The following is a 17558-nucleotide window of genomic DNA, read 5'->3' as shown; positions in this document are numbered from 1 at the left end:
AAAAATAAATGGGCCAGAAAATATTCAAAACAAACAGACACAAGGTGATCTGCCAAGAAGCATTTTTCCTTGGCCAACCACTATAGCAAGTCAGCAAAACTGAAGGCAAACTGTCTTGTATTGCTGAAAAGGTCACCGCAAGATGTGGGGGAGATCTATTCAGTTTGCAAAGTATAGTTCTACTTCCAATAGTGAGTCACAATCAACTCTGCATCTGTCCCACTCTCCTAACTTCACAGCAAGGACAGTCAAAGTAAAAAAACAAAAATGTACAAACTTAAGTAATTAATTAAAAAATTCCCAACTATCCTGATAAAACAACTTTCAACCTTTGTGATGTTGCTATCTGAGCTGCCCCCCCAAGTACTCACTATAGCCACACAAGCCCTTCAGTCATATTTTAGACATACATCAGCAGAGTATAAGAAAAATAAATTTTATTTTAATGCCACAGGACATTTTATCCATATTTATTAAAGCTATTACTGTGAAACAGTTAAACGTTTTGCTGAAGTGCACTGTTCGCAAGTCCCAAATATATCTGCATGTACCACCAAATGAACCAAACGATCCAAGTAATTCCTCATTTTGTTTTCTGCCACCATTTTACATGGTCTAACCAGCTTAAAATGCATAAGAACATAAGAAATAGGAGCAGGAGTAGGCCATCTAGCCCTTCGAGTCTGCCCTGCCATTCAATAAGATCAAGGCTGATCTGTCGTGGCTCAGTTCCACATTCCTGCCCTCTCCCCATAACCCTTAATCCCCTCGCTTATCAAAAACCCATCAACCCGCGTCTTAAAAATATTTAGCGAGGCAGCCTCCACCACTTCAACAGGCAGAGAATTCCAGGGATTCACCACCCTTTGAGTGAAGAAGTTCCTCCTCAACTCCGTTCTAAACCCCCCCCCCCCCCTTTATCTTGAGACTGTGCCCCCTAGTCCTACTTGTCCTTTCTGAGCTGGAAGAGTCTCTCCACCTCTATCCTATCCATCCCATTCATCATCTTATATGTCTCAATGAGATCTCCCCTCATTCTTCTAAACTCTAACGAGTACAAGCCTAGTTTATTCAGCCTCTCCTCATAGCTCAACCCCCTCAACTCCGGTATCAGCCTAGTAAACCTCCTCTGCACTCCCTCCAAGGCCAAAATATCCTTGCGTAAGTGCGGCGACCAAAACTGCACACAGTACTCCAGCTGCGGCCTCACCAGTGCCCTACACAGCTGCAGCAAGACCTCCCTACTTTTATATTCAATCCCCCTCGCTATGAAGGCCAGCATCCCATTCGCCTTCCTGACCACCTGCTGCACCTGCAGGCTGGGTTTTTGCGACTCATGCACAAGGGCCCCGAGGTCCCTCTGCACCGCTGCCTGCTGCAGTTTTTCACCACGTAATAATAGTCCTTCCTACCATTATTCCTACCAAAGTGGACCACCTCACACTTGCCAACATTAAATTCCATTTGCCAGTTCCTGGCCCATTCGCTCAGCCTATCTAGATCCTTCTGCAGACTCTCCACACCCTCCGCGTAATTTGCCGTTCCATCAATCTTGGTGTCATCAGCAAATTTCGACACCATACACTCGGTTCCCTCCTCCAGATCATCTATATAAATGGTAAATAGCTGAGGCCCCAGCACCAACCCCTGGGGCACTCCACTAGTCACCAACCGCCAATCCGAATAGCACCCATTAACCCCCACTCTCTGCCTCCTATTTGACAGCCAATCCTCTATCCACGCTAACACCCTACCCCCAACTCCATGCCCCCTTACCTTCTGCAATACCCTCTTCAATCCAGAGAAAACACTAATCATATACTGCAGCAATTTTTTTTATATATATAGCTTGCATTCTTGTATTGTTAAATTCAGTGTGCAATGGGTTAACTCCCAAAATTGAACACAGTTTTCTAAACCAATTTATTCAATTTTCCTCATGATTGTATTCAATCTGGTTTACACAATGACAGTCTAGGATGTTAGCTATTCATCCTGAGTGGGAACATGATTTACTCGTTCATACACCTTCAATTTGTTAGATACTGCTCCATTGATCACAGGATGATCAAATAACACCTGGTTCTTTCCCAGGTGGTAACTTGATTTGACAGATATTTCTAAGCCCTTTGAAAATAGAGGTAATCACTCAATTAGCTGGTATCCATTGTGAGTTCAGTTTTTCAGTTCCATGAGTGAGTACAGGACAGTCAACAGTTTGGTAACTTGCAGTTACGAGCTATGTTTCAGTCCCAAAAGAGCTTAACCAGCAAATATCAAGCTGGTTTGATGCTATGTAAAGTAATCGTTAGTGATGAAACCTATTGAGCACAGGGAAAATATATAGTCTTAGTATGTACTGTTCATTCATATCTCAAAAAAAAACTATCTGCTGTGTCACAGCCTGTTTCAATACAGTTAATTTTTTTTGGCCATCAATAACATTTTAGAAGCTGCTGTATAAGGGCTTTACAACTCTTGGGTCATGCTCATTTATCTAGAGTGGAAAAGGGTGTGGCATGGATCACAGAGGGCATAAAAGGTTTCTTACAGAAGTGATACTGAATCTGGAGCTAAGACCTCAATTTTGACACTAGGCTATAAAATTGAGTGCTTAATTCTGACGTTGTTTATAAAAGATTTTCACTGTACAAATTTGCTGTTCTAACTGCAGTGAGTATTCCATTTTAGCTGGTCCATCACATAATCTTAATGAACTTCCCTCCATCATAAGGTCAGAAGTAGGGATGTTCGCTGATGACTGTGCCATGTACAATTCTACTGGTGACTCCTCAGGTGCTAAACAGGTTGATGCCTACAAGTAAAGCCTGAACAAAATTCAGGCTGAGGCTGTTAAATGGCAAATAACATTTAGGCCACACAAATTAGGCAAGACCATCTCCAACGAATGAAATGACAATTCAATGCCATTACAATCACTGGATCCATCACCATCAACATCCTAGGAGTTACCATTGACCATAAACATAATTAGACCAGCCAGTTGGTTACAAGGGCAGGAAGAATTCTGTGACATCTAACTCACCTCCCAACTCACCAAAGCCTACAAAGCACAGGTCTGGGGTATGACAAAATACTTTCCACTTGTCTGGATGAGTGCAGCTCAACTTAATCTGAGAAATTGCAGCCCACTTCAACAGCATCCCATTTGACCCCCCAAGACATTCACTCCCTCTACTGCCAAAATACAGCATCTCATGTGCCACCTAAAATATTCACTCCCTCTGCAAAGTAGTGCATTCCATCTATAAGATGTATTGGGGCAATTTACCAATGTTCCTTCAACAGGACCTTCCAAATCTGTAGCCTCTGTCACTCAGAAGGACGAGGACAACAGACACATGGGAACATCAGGAGCTGCAAGTTCCCCTCCAAGCCACGTAACCATCCTGATGTGAAACTACATCAATGTTCTCTACATTGTCACTGAGTCAAAATCTGCACTCCCTAACAGCACAGTGGGCATATCTACACCAGATGATCTGCAGCAGTCCAAAAAGGCACCTCATCACCACTTTCAAGGGCAATTATGGTTGGACAATAAATGCTGGCCTTGCCTGCATTCTTTCTAGTTCAATAATATTCTTTCTATAATAGGATGACCAGAACTGTAAGCTCATTTCTCAAGAACAAATAAAAAATCATTTTTATGACTGGCAGCTCAGCAGTTAAATGGGGGAAGATTTTTTAAAAATATCTTAAATGTTTTTGCATTAAGCATCAGTGTAAGTTATTTCATCAGATCTACTCCTGACTCCAAAATCTCTGCCTATTCACAAAACTTTTTTTATTACCGTTCAAACAGAAGAGAATTTTTGGAAGAGTTAATTTAAAATGCTAGAATCTGTTGTATTGCTTATTTACTTGTTGTGCAATGATTAAAGGATAAGGGTTCTTTAAAAATGAATTTCTAATTTCTTGTAAATGGGTTTGCCTCCAAAGAACAGGAGATGACTCATCATAACTGACATTCTATGAAATATCGTTGGTAATTCTTTTGAGGGAAGGCTCAGATTTAGTAACTTGGGAACTTTTTTTTATTAAGCAACTGGGCTAGCTAAGAAGAACCAGATAAAACTAGTGGCTGGAGGCATGTATTCAGAAATATTGTAGGCTCAAGAGATACTGCTAGTTCCCATCCACTCTGGATGCCAAGTAGTCACTCCAAAAACAAATACTGGATTACAGTCATGGAACCATGCATCAACTTTTGGGCTGCAGGACTGTACAGCTACTAATAGCAGCTATATGACATATTTCAACCATTGTAACTTGTGATTTTTAAAAATTCTATTGCTTTCATCTGATTGTCCTTTCTGCACTGGTACAGTTTTGATCAAAAATACATCACTATTTTTTATAGCAAGTGCTACATCCTTACAAAGATTGGCTAACACGTCTTTCAAACCACATTGACAAAAGGCTCCAAACACTTGTATTGCTTATTTACTTGTCATGCAACGATTAAAGGATAAGGGTACTTTAAAAATGAATTTCTAATTTCTTGTAAACGGGTTTGCCTCTAAGGAATAGGTTGTGACTCATCGTAATTGACATTCTATGAAATATCATTGGTAATTCTTTTGAGAGAAGGCTCAGATTTAATAACTTGGAAACTTTTTGTTTTAAAAAGCAATTGGGCTAACATGAGTAACATATTTTCATGGGAAATGATGGACTGGTAAATAAATAAATACTGGCCTGACTAGCAACGTCCAAACCCAGAGAAGGAATTTTTAAAAACTGAGATGCAGGTTTCTTCACTTATGTATGTGTGGAAGATGTGTTAAGCAAAGTTTAATAACCTGTCAATAACCTGTTAAATTACATGCCCTTCCCGATCTACACGTAAAACAAAACGCATCTTACATTGCTGTAAGCAACCCTCAAAGCTTTGGGTGGGCAACAACCAGTGCCACAAGCACAGAAATAGGAGTGTTGTGAAGTCACTTCCCACACAGAAACAGATAACTCGACCCATCAAACTATGCACGTCCTCAATAAGTAATCCAGCCAGTCTCATTCTTCTACTCTATGCTCATAATCTTACACGTTTATTTCTTATAAGTGCCCATCCAACTTTCTTTTCAAACCATCAACTTGCACCAAACTCTTAGGCAGCCAGTGAAAAAGTTCTTCCTCACAAAGAGGCTGCATATACTGACTGGTAATAAACGTAATACTAGATAATGAATTGTTGATCAATGCAAATTTTTTAAACAAATAATTATTCACATTTTTAACCTAGTTACAAAGTTAACTTTTTTAAAGAGCAGCTTATCAATTTGTAGTATTTTAATGGAAAGTAAGTAATTACTATTAAAGGGGTGAATAAGCATAAAAAATGTTTTCATGTGCTCTATGCTGCTTGGTAACAGGATTTCCAGTGTGATTTGCCAAATATTGAATCATACTCTAAAATTACATAACAAACAGGTTCTGCTGCTTTTCAAGAGCGTTCTTGCCTCACAGACATATTTCCTTTTTGGGAAATAACTACTTTCCCCTATTCATATACTTCCTGACAATTCATTGGTTACAGGGCAACATTTGCATTTTGATGTTCCCCTTCTCAGCTAATGAATATATAAAGTTCATTTATTAGTCATAAGTAGGCTTACATTAACACTGCAATGAAGTTACTGTGAAAATCCCTTAGTCGCCACACTCCAGCACCTGTTGAGGTACACAGAGGGAAAATTTAGCATAGCCAATGCACCTAACCAGCCATGCTAAATTCTCCCTCTGTGTACCCCAACAGACACTGGAGTGTGGCGACTAGGGGATTTTCACAAACCCTTCATTGCAGTGTTAATGTAAGCCTACTTGTGACTAATAAATAACTTTATACATTCATTAGCTGAGTAGGGGAACATCAAAATCTTTCAGACTGTGGGAGGAAACCGGAGCACCTGGAGGAAATCCACAGACATGGGGAGAATGTCCAAACTCCACAGTGACCCAAGCCAGGAATTGAACCCGAGTCCTTGGTGCTGAAGCAGCAATGCTAACTACTGTGCCACCATACTGTATACATGAAATAAAGTAAGAAGAACCCATGACTATGTATATTTTAATAAAAACAAAAATAGTCAAAATTTTGGTCAATGAAATAAAGTTTTGAATCATTCCATAGATTTTGAAATCTTAAGAGGATTTCTGTTTTTTGGATCAGAAAAATGGAACAGGTTCACAAAATCCTATAAAATGAAGAATTTAACTTATTTAATCATTGCAAACCTGTAACCGGAGAGCCATTGCATCTTAGCATGTTATGAGCAAGCCGTTTCCTCCTGCTTTCTCAAAACAAAAACAGACAATTACGCAAAGCTACTTCCAAAATATTATAAGTGTTGAAATCATATGCATTCTCCATAAATCAGTGCCCCTATAAAGAAAATCTGCCAGAAAATAGATTTCTATGTCAAAACGCTACTACAATGCAAAGAGGCAGTTTACCTGTGTCGCAAGTCTCTTCAAAGCTTCCTCCCTTTGTCTCTGTAGCTCAGGAGTTCCAGGAAAACTCCCATCACTCGGGGTATTGGTACTGCGAAAGGGAGAAGAGGTTTGGGACAGCTGGCTCAATGGAAGTTCCTGGTGTAGGTTTGTATCTGTCGATTGTAATTTGTAAAGAAAATGAGAACGTTAAACAACATCCATTTTGTCCCACTTCCACCCCAAAGAAACATTGTTGAAAATAATTATTAATTCATTCACAAATCAAAGTATATACAGGTAAAGAAGTGTCATTGATTAAAGAGGCCCCTGTTTCTAAAAGTTTACTGCCAGTGTGAGGATAGTCAAGTTTAAACAGAGAGAATCGGATCTTGCTGGAAAAATGAAAGCTCACTAACAACACATTGTCACTAATATACAAATCAGCCAACAAGTGCGAGGGATTAATAGCTAAACTGAAAATTACAAATCTCCAGAATTTATGGCACTTCATTATTTACTTTGCACAAATTGTCAGGCTTCCTGTTTTTCTGGAAACTTGTTAAATTTGCGCACATTAATTCACTAATAAACTTGCCACCAAAAGTTAACCTAATAATTAGTGCAAGTACCCTTTTAACATTATAGTTGTCAATACATTGCCAACCATTCTTGCCCAGAAATCAAATGTGGCTGTTTTAGGCAATATTTAAAGTGTTGAATTTTACTTCTTTTTCCCCTTACTTCTCCTTTTTTCTCCCCTCTTAATCCATTTTTCCTTTCCCTTCATTGCATGATTTGACTCCAGTTCAGTTATTCTAATTTATCTTCCTCTGCTATTGTTCCTGTTCTTTCCTCAATCCTTAATCATGTTGTTTATGTTAAGTTGTTGGTCATATCACTAACTAATATCCCAGATGTCCACTACTCTTGCGCAAATCATATGAGGTGGAAGGTGAAGAATATCTTATAAATGGGGCTTACCATTAGTGTCCTTTATAGCTTACATTTTTATGTAGAAAATATAATGCTAATATTAACAGGAAACTCACTTTTTGAGAGCACACTGGAGCTATTTGATGCAATTTGTCTCATTCGACCTCCATGACAGCTCAGTGCCACCAGCCTGGAAATAATGGCTGTTTTTCCAAATCCAACATTTCCAACAATTATTGTTCCTTTGTTCTCTAGGCTCACTCCATCGTTCAGATTTTCATCTATCTTCTGGAACAGCCAATCCCGACCAATAAATATTGAATCTGTCGTAATGCTTGGTACCTCGAACAATAATGGCTTTAATACAATATCAACTGGCTTGTAGGGGGTGAATCGCACTAAATAAAAAAATTAAAATATACTGGATTAATTTTCATCACTGAGGTCTCTGACAAATATACTCAGAACAGCAATATTTATGAAGCTAAATCTCTGGCCAAAAAATCAATTGTATGTACCGTAATCAGAAAACGTGAAATAAAGCAAAAACATTTCAGATTGTGTCACTGCTCAGAAATATTAACTTTACATAAATTTTAACTTAGCTTATTTCGTAGATCATAGAACCCTACAGTGCAGAAAGGGGCCCCTTCAGCCCATCGAGTCTGCACTGAACACAATCCCACCCAGGCCCTACCCCCATAACCTTACATATTATACCCACTAATCCCTCTAACCTACGCAGCCCTGGACACTAAGAGGCGATTTCTTAGCATGGCCAATCAACATAACTTGCACATCTTTGGACTGTGGGAGGAAACCGGAGTACCTGGAGGAAACCCACGCAGACACGAGGCGCATGTGCAAACTCCACATGGACAGTAACCCGAGCCGAGAATCGAACCCAGGACCCTGGAGCTGTGAAGCAGCAGGGCTAACTACTGTGCTGCCCATTTCAATGTTGTTTTGAAAAGAATATTAATTTGGTATTTAAGTGTTACCACAACACATCTCATACAATATAATTTAATTGAAATTGATTGTATTCATAGTTTGTCACAATATTTTGTAATGTAATGGCAAAAAGGGTCAATTCTGACAATGTCAATAATTAAATTTACTTAGCAATGCTGGGATAAATAAATCCCAGCATAAATGTAATCCTTTAAATGGGATTATTTAACCTTTTCCCACTAAATTTTAAAAACTACCATGTTATTATTTATTAGTCTATTTTCCGTTACAGGTAATATTGTAATCACAAAGTTAACCAAAGCTTTAATTCTGGTATCCATTTGTGACCGAGAAGTGACCTCATAACTGCCAGATATCAATCACTTTGACAGGGCTACAATGGGTTAAAAATAAGTTCATCATCCCTTTAAGCTAAGTTATATTATTTATGCCACTATAATATTTCAAATAAGTAGCCAAAAACTTTAAAGAATAGTCTTCAGGGGTCTTCACTTCACACTTTAATAGACTCACATTTGGATAGGTTTTTTACAATGATCAGTGCCATTTCTTTCAATCATACCAAATTGGGGCACTCAAAATCTCAAACCCTGTTATCCCATTCAAATGTGACACAATCTGGCATGAAGATATAAAAAAGTAATAACACTAGCGAACCTTACAATAGCACAGTTATATAGTGCCTTTAACACAAGCCTGTTCAGCTTATGGCACTTGAGCTGGGTTGCGGGCTCAGTTGGCTTGCAAAACTTATTGGACATGCAACTTTAAAATGGTTTTAAAATAAAAGTTAGCTGAAAGAACAAATAAGGGAAGACAGGTAGGACAAAACAGAGTGCGTGTGTGTGAGCATGGGAACGCACAAAAAGGTACAGCAACTGAAAACCTATTCATCATCACAGGTGGGACTGGCAAGGAGGAACATGCAAGAGAGGGAGGGGTAAGTGTGTGCACAGATCTGGCTCACTCCCAACACAGGTTCTCATTTACCCTCGCCCACTAACACTCTCACAGTTGGCAAGGGGGAGTGTGTGCACACCCTGCAACTAGAAGGGGGACACACTCACACTCTAATATCCAATTCATTGTTTTGTCATGCTTCGCAAGCTGTTTCTTCTTGTAACCATTTTGAAATTCATATTTGATTTTGTGTCAAATCTTATTTTTCCAAAATTTATTCTCACCTGAATGAGTAAAAAAAGTTTGAAATGGGTGTCCATATCAATTTGTATAGATGTATGGACACTTAGGTGATTGTGACCCATTGGGCAGTTCACCATACGGAAGATCCTTGACACACAGCCATTACTTATCCAATGAACATGATTGAGACAGCACAGATGTTGCTGGCTTACTAAAGTGCATGCTCATGGAATTAGAACCTTGGAGATGGTGGCCTTGCCCTGCCAAATTTGCGGAGAATATATCTGAGATAGCAAAGGTGAAAACTATTCAGCCTTTTCATATTTTGTTCAAGTCTCACCACTGTAGAGCAGTGTGCTGAGGATGCAAGCTTGATAGATTCACAGTTAGATGTTTGCACTCTGGCTGCTGCTGTTCCACACTGGTTTACTCAGCTTGGACATAGCTGCAGACTTTTGCGATGCATATGATTTAAGCAAGTGACAGATGGTGGGTTCTAAATGCATGAAGCTAGGAACAATTTCTAGCATTTCAGTGACAATACTGATGTTTGGCAGTTTAGCAAAATTCTGGATCATGATATTTGTTTTTTTTTAATGCTCATGGTCAAACTAAACTCTCTACAGGTATGAGCCTGTCTATTCATTTGTGGCTGAAGATATTCCTTGATGTGGACTTGTTGCACCTGTATTTTAGATTTCAAGTGAACATGGCTCAACAGCTTTCTGTCAGTTCTGGTATTTCAGTAGATGCCCTCAGTGGATGACGAAGGAATATGACAGCAGCAAAGAGAAGAATACTCTGGGGTGTTGGTGGCAGAAAACAACCCTGTCTGACCCCATTGCCATTCTCTACTGCATATCATAGTTGACCATACTCAGTGCTGTCAAGGAAAGGGATCTTTTTGAGCAGATTTGGCACTCAACCAATTTTCTCCAGCGGCTTAAAAAGACGACCTCTGCTCACATGGTCAAATGCCTTGCTGAGATCGATGAAGGCAATATAAAGCGATGTCTTTTGTTCACAGCATTTCTCTCGCAACTACCAGAACGAGAAGATCTAGTTCTGAAACCACACTGCAATTTAGGGTAGATGCATTCAATCAGGTTCTGCAGTCTGGCAAGGTTAATGTAGGCAAATACATTTCCCATCTTGCTCAGCAAGGAGATGTCTCGAAATTTGTTGCAATCCTGCAGTCATCTCTGTTCTTGTACATGGTCACAATCTTTGCATCTCACATACCATGGGACACCACCCCCTTCCTCCAATGAGCCATAGAAGTTTGTGCACATGCTGCAAGAATGCCAGTTCTCGGTGCTCAGGTTCAGGTGACATAGCAACAGCACCTGAAGCAATGCCCATGGCAAACAAGTCAATAGCTTTCCTGAGCTCCTGCACTGTGAGTTTGATATCCAGCTCTGCCATGACAGGCAGGCTTTCAACGGAGTCTTTTCCTTGGTGAGGTCGAGAGTACACCTCAAGATAGCATTCTACCCATGGCTCCAGTTATTTATTGCAGTCAACAATGACTACCCCATGCCTCCGTTTCCATGGAGTTGCTTCTTTTGCTGATGGATCTATTGCCTTTTATAATCCTTTCATGCATGCCCCTGACATTCCATGTTGAAGGACATCTGGATATTCTGGCATAGTTGTAGTCAGTAGTCACTGGCACACTGCCAAGCAATCTGTTGGACTTTGAGTGGCTCTTAGTGCATTCATAATCTTCTTACTTGGATTTATCTTACAATTAATAAGAACAGACCATTTGGCTTCAATGAGAGATTCAATGACAGTGATGTTAGCCTTGAGTTAGCCTTTATTTTTCCACTCTTGCTTCCCATATGATGAGAGTACAGAATGATGTCTCCAAGTATGTTTCACTTTACTTCTATGCTCCATGTGGGAATGCAAAGAGCACCTGTTCAACTGAGTAAAATAACATTTTTAAAATCTGGATAGGCAGTATTGCTGATGTTGACACAAAGATGCCACTTCTGTTTTGAGAATGGAAAAACTTTACAGGTTGCATCCTAACCCTGGCACATACCAGAAGTGATCTGCATCTTAGTTACTGCTATGAAGTTGCATGTGTTGCGAAAGCTATTCACTAGGTTGCTTCTGGGATAAAGCGATTGTTTTATGTGGAAAAGTTGGGTTCTATATAAGAATAACTCTTATTGAAACATAGAAATTTCTGAGGGGGCTTGACAAGGTGAATGCTGAGAGGATGTCTCCCCTTGTTAGGTAATCTATAACTAAAGAGGGAAAGTTTCAGAATCGGGGATGTCTTATTTAAGATAGAAATGATTAGTAATTTCTTCTCTTAAAGGGTCACTAATTTTTGGAACTCACTACCATAATACCTGTGGAGGAATTCATTGAATATATTCCAAGCTGAGGTAAGCAAATTTTTGAAACATAGGGCAGTCAAGGGTTATGCAGAACAGGTAGGAAACAGGAGGTTGAAGCCTGGATCAGTCAGCCATGATCTCACTGATGAAGGGTCCCATACCTACTCCTGCTCCAATTTGTCTTTTTATTGTATGGATTAATAATGCAGAATACAAATTTAATTAGGTTAACAATCCTAATTGGTTGTAATTTTATACATTTGTGGCCATAATTTTAATTTGAAAAACAACAAATAATCCAGACAGGCATTTAAGTATTTAGAAAACAGAGCACAAAATGATTTTATGTAAACAGGTGGACTGGGTGACAGGGAGTGTTTAAACCTATTTGTATATTTAGATACAGGGAAAAGTATCACATGGAAAGTAGTCATGCAGAATGTAAAATAATGGCAGAGTAGGGCCGAATGGCCACTCCTGCTTCTAGTTGCTATAGTTAATTTTCTTCCCATCAACCTGCATTATTTATTTTTAAATCATTGTCACCTATTTACATTCTTTCAGCTTTCATTTACACCACAATGCATTATCCACTTTCTCAATGTTCCATGATTTCCAACTTTCTTCTCATTTTTATGATTTTGTTTCTGCCCAGTTTTACTTTCATTTTTAAGATTGTTGTATTGAAAAAATACAACAGCCTTAACATAAAACAGATTCATAAAATAGCAGCTCAGTTGGTAAAAAAGTTAGTTGATCTCCCATTACATTCAAAATTGAAAAATGGAAGATGCATCTTTCCGTTCCCTCCAACTGTCTCTGCTTTATCTGTCTTCCACTTTCTTTTTGCCTAAAGCAGATGCAAGACTTTTAACTTTAGTGTTGATCATTTCATTTGTCTATTTCCATGGTTTGAAGTATCCCAAAATCAACATTAATACTGAATAGGTTTCAGAAAATTTGACTCATGTGTCAGGGGCATCACAAAAATACTACAGAATGACCAGGACTTAAAAGAATTATAATCTTGATAAAAATAGTTCAGTTGATGCTTGTCACTTACAGAAAATTAAAATAGTTCCTAGTTTTAATCAATAATATTCAACTATAGGTGGAAGAAATGTATTTAAAGAAGTAGGACAATGTGTACAAGTTTGGTTTCTATTCAAGGCTTATTTACCATAACTTTCAGGTTTTACAGCAACTTTTTTAAAAATGGGAATATTATTTGATTATGTAATGAACCATAATGTAGCATTTCTAACCTTTAAACACTGTTTTGTAATTTGCTTCAAAAACATAAATAGCATATATATTGCAATACAACACCTTTCACATTTTGCTGCACTCTTCCTCCAGCTGTGTTATGCCAAGGCATCCTAATAGAGGTACGCAGTGGTGTACTCCTTTCATCCAAATAACTCAAATCTTCCAGTTTTGCTGAACTAGTTGCTGTGACAACAAAGGGTCAAACCGTGCAATATTAATATCAGTTAAAACCATATCCAGGCATCTTTCAAGTATATTGTGCCAATCAAAAAATGATAGACTAATTATTAACATTGCAAATTAATACCCTAAATGCAAGTGCTCTTCTCTATCATTAACACAGCATGTGTCAATAATTTCAGTTCTGTAATGTCATATTTTACTCAGATATTTATATCTTCATTAAAATGCAAATTCCATACTTACACATTTAATAATGAAGAGTAACAGATGGGAAAGCAATGGGTATGATAATTCTAGCCATTTTCCTTGATAGGGTCCAGCAGTCATGAATACTTTAGTGAAACCCTGAACATTTTTAGCACAGAATTACGGTACAACTAAATAGTTCTTCTGCACCAGTGATTTAATCCAGACATTGACAGTTCTCAACTTGTAATTACACTTGGCACATTCTCTGCAATGATGCCACTTCCCCAGAACAAAACACGGTATAGAGGATTAATGTATTTCTTCAGAGTTCATTAATCAAGGCTACAGAATAACAATGTATCTAAGTTCCGAAAGCTCCTGCTCATACTCTGCTGATTAAGCATGGTTTACGTTGGTACTGAACCATCCATCTGAAATTAATCTGTAGCACAACAGCAGCAGACATTCTTCTTTCACTAGTGCAATGAATGAGAAGAGTGAAGACATGCAGGGAAGATGGCCATACATACAAGTTACACAGCCCTGTCGGACACATCACTGTTCGCATCAGACTGCTCTCAACCACAGTTTACATTGAATGGTTTTCACAGACAGACCTCTTCAGCATACAAAACTGATATTTTATTCCATTGTTCCAGACATTAGGGGTGCTTTTAACTCTTGAAGTGCTTTGATAATAAGTAACAAATTACATCCTAAAGCTCCATCAGAAGTTATATTAACTAGAATTTATACTACCATAGCAAGAAATATATACTGAACTAAAGTAAAAATGTTATTTTGGTAACAACTTCATCATAAACAAAAACAAATAAAATGTAACAAATCAATATTCTGTTGAAAAAGGATTACCATGAGGGGATTACAATTTCAATCCTACCTTTAATTTTTACATAGCAGGACTCCTTTAACATATTTTATACTACATGAGCCATTAGTGAATTGGTACTGTAGAGGCGATTATCATTTTTATTAAAAAAGCAATTGATTATTCTACACAAACCCAGATTTCCCACATGCATTTGGTTGAAGTCACATGCTGTCTTTTAGCTTCCCAAAATGCCATGCTTTTTTTTCCCCTGCTTTGCATTCCAATTAACTTATGTCACAGGATAATACTTTTATGCTTTGCAAACTCACAGAGAACGTGCTGAGAATGGAATACAGATTGTGCGCACTCAACTTCATAGGCAGCACTGTGGCACATTGGTGTTGGGCGGGGTGGGGGGTGGTGTGGTGATGGGCAAGATTCTCTGTCAGAATTAGTGCAGACTTGGTGGGCCAAATTATCTCTTCTCCACTGTAGGGATTCTATGAACTTCTACAACTATACAAGTTTATACTTTCTACCACTTACTTATTACACAATTTTAAGAGTCAACGTATTTCATAAAATAAATTTTTTCTTAAAATGAGAACACTGAAAACATTACACGCAGCATCTCATTAAATTGCTACTAATTGTGAATAGACATGACAAATCATTCACTTTCAGTTAGTTGGCTTAATCTCTTAGTTGCTCTTTTTAATATCCCTTTATATCTTTCTACATCAACCATTGGAGTAAAAAGAAAATAACATTCTACTCTCCATATTTAGATATATTTGAAATTTTTATATTTGAAATATTTTGTCCTGTCAAATACTTTCAGCAAGCTAGGTGAAAATTCCTCACTTTGATATCACTATTCAAAAGAACAAAAAAATGTAATAAAAGAATATACTGACAAACAGCACTTGAATGTCCAGCATAATTTGTTCAATAGAATACCACAAATAAAGCAACTAGGTAGGGAGATTTCTTCATGGCCTCCCAAGTTTATATCTAATAGGCATAGAGTCAATCAAGTTTTACGGAAGATTTCCTATCATTCCACAAGAATTTTTCCTGTGTCATCAGCAATCGCTCATCTTTCACTTCAGTGTAAAAGAAAACTTAAAATGTGCTGAATTCAATTGCTTAAAACCAAATCATTCAGGGCATTATCATTGTAGCCCAAGTGTTATACTTCTTTTATGATACTGGCTCATTATATAATTTCACCAATTGACATGCATCAATTTAGCAGGAAAAGAAAACCTAATTATGCAAGTCCCAATTCTCTGAAATGTTACATCTTTAAATATCTGAACCAACTGAGTTCAATCTCAAAAGCAGGGGGTTTGGAGGTCTAGGACCTGAGGAATATTGTATCACACATATAATGATCAATTTAAATCCAAAAATAAGGCCTATGGCATCCAACGTATGAAACATGCAGTAGGATGATTGCAGGCTTGGAGAATTAAAACAACTCATCATGGGCATGACGTGAGATTTTACCTCCCAGCCGAAGACCAAAGTAATGATAAGATGAGTAAAGGATCATAAACAATAGAAGATCAGCCCATTTGCAAAATTATAAAATATGGTGATGAACATAGGAGTAATTAATTTGCTTTTCTGCCATGAGTTAGTATGGATTGAATAAACTAGGCTTGTACTCGTTAGAGTTTAGAAGAATGAGGGGAGATCTCATTGAGACGTATAAGATGTTGAATGGGATGGATAGGATAGAGGTGGAGAGGCTCTTCCCGCTCAGAAAGGACAGTAGGACCAGAGGGCACAGCCTCAGGATAAAGAGGGGGCGGTTTAGAACGGAGTTGAGGAGGAACTTCTTCACTCAAAAGGTGGTGAATCTCTGGAATTCTCTGCCCGTTGAAGTGGTGGAGGCTGCCTCGCTAAGTATTTTTAAGACGGGGGTTGATGGGTTTTTGATAAGCGAGGGGATTGAGGGTTATGGGGAGGGGGTGGGAATGTGGAACTGAGCCACAACAGATCAGCCATGATCTTATTGAATGGCGGGGCAGGCTCGAGGGGCTAGATGGCCTACTCCTGCTCCTATTTCTTATGTTCTGTCATGCATATATTCAAATTCAAAGAAAATTCATTCATGCATTACATGCAGGATTTCACAAGATAACAGTGTGCATGCAAAAAAAAAAATCAGCAGGGCAAGACATTTGTTTCTCATTTGATGACAATCTACAAGTTTATATGTGGAACAAATTGATGACCTATTCATTTGGCAATCCTGTAAATATGGAACAATCAGTATTAGAATAAATTAAAATAATGGCAATTGGATAGGAAAAAATGCTCAGCAATTTTCTTTTTTTGTTATATGCAACTTCCAGCCTTCAACTGTCAGGGGAGTGTAAGAATGTCTTTGCCACATATTTTGCAGTCTAGTAATTTCAAAAGGCTACCAATTAGTTTTCCCAAACCAAAATAAAACTATAAATATTTAAGTTGGCAAAAAGTATATAATATTAAAATATATCACAATCAATACAAGTTTAATTTAAATGTATAAAGAAAAGTCTAATGAACTGAAGATTTCATCCATGAATGTTGGACCTAAAATACTTCTGCATTGAACAGCATGTAAATAAGCCTACTGACAGTGAAGTAACCTCTGGAGAAAAATCCCAGCTGCTGTGAGCAGTTTCTAACCTTGAAACTGAGCAACTCCTAATTTCTATTATAAAAATTCTAACTGGAATAAGTCATAAAGCTATACCTTTGGGAACTGAGTTCAATATGCCAATTTGAACAAAGCACTCTAACTTGAATTATGTTTCTGCATTCAAACACGATATAGAAAACAACAAGAATCTGAACTATAAATAAAAAAATTCTGTTCAGCTCTTCCATCCCATCCAACAGTTAGTAATATTTCACTGAAAGCTCAGTACATACAAAGCTCAAAAGGCACACACCTGCAGCCTTGCTAAGGCATCTCAAAATGATAGGATATTTAGGGTTGCTTCAATACACATTTGAAAGTTTGAGAGATATTTTTCTTCATCTTTTCAAATGCCTCTAATGCTCTCCTCACCAGAATCTCATCCTTCCTTCCAGAAACTTCAATTCATCTGAAACTCTGCTATTTACATCCTAGCTCAAACATCCTGCTCTCCCATCATCCCTTTACTCACTGATGTGCTCAGGTTTCCTGTGCCCCAATATCTCAAATTGAAAATTCTTTG

General features: G+C 38.1%; 1 protein-coding gene across 4 annotated transcripts in view; it reads right to left on the bottom strand.

Moving 5' to 3' along the window:
- Positions 1–17558, bottom strand: part of LOC145350141 (protein TANC1-like) — a 160624-nt gene that overhangs the window by 51570 nt on the left and 91496 nt on the right. For all 4 annotated transcript variants that reach the window (XM_080199118.1, XM_080199120.1, XM_080199121.1 and 1 more), the window contains exons 9-11: positions 13194–13316; positions 7509–7790; positions 6481–6632 (exon numbers count right to left, since the gene is read on the bottom strand). In XM_080199118.1, coding sequence (XP_080055244.1) covers positions 6481–6632; positions 7509–7790; positions 13194–13316 — 557 coding nt within the window. The remainder of the gene's footprint in view (positions 1–6480; positions 6633–7508; positions 7791–13193; positions 13317–17558) is intronic.

Source organism: Carcharhinus amblyrhynchos, chromosome 11 (assembly GCF_965287045.1).
Source record: "Carcharhinus amblyrhynchos chromosome 11, sCarAmb.v2.hapA, whole genome shotgun sequence".
Lineage (NCBI taxonomy): Eukaryota > Metazoa > Chordata > Chondrichthyes > Carcharhiniformes > Carcharhinidae > Carcharhinus > Carcharhinus amblyrhynchos.
This window is presented reverse-complemented; position numbering and strand designations above follow the sequence as displayed.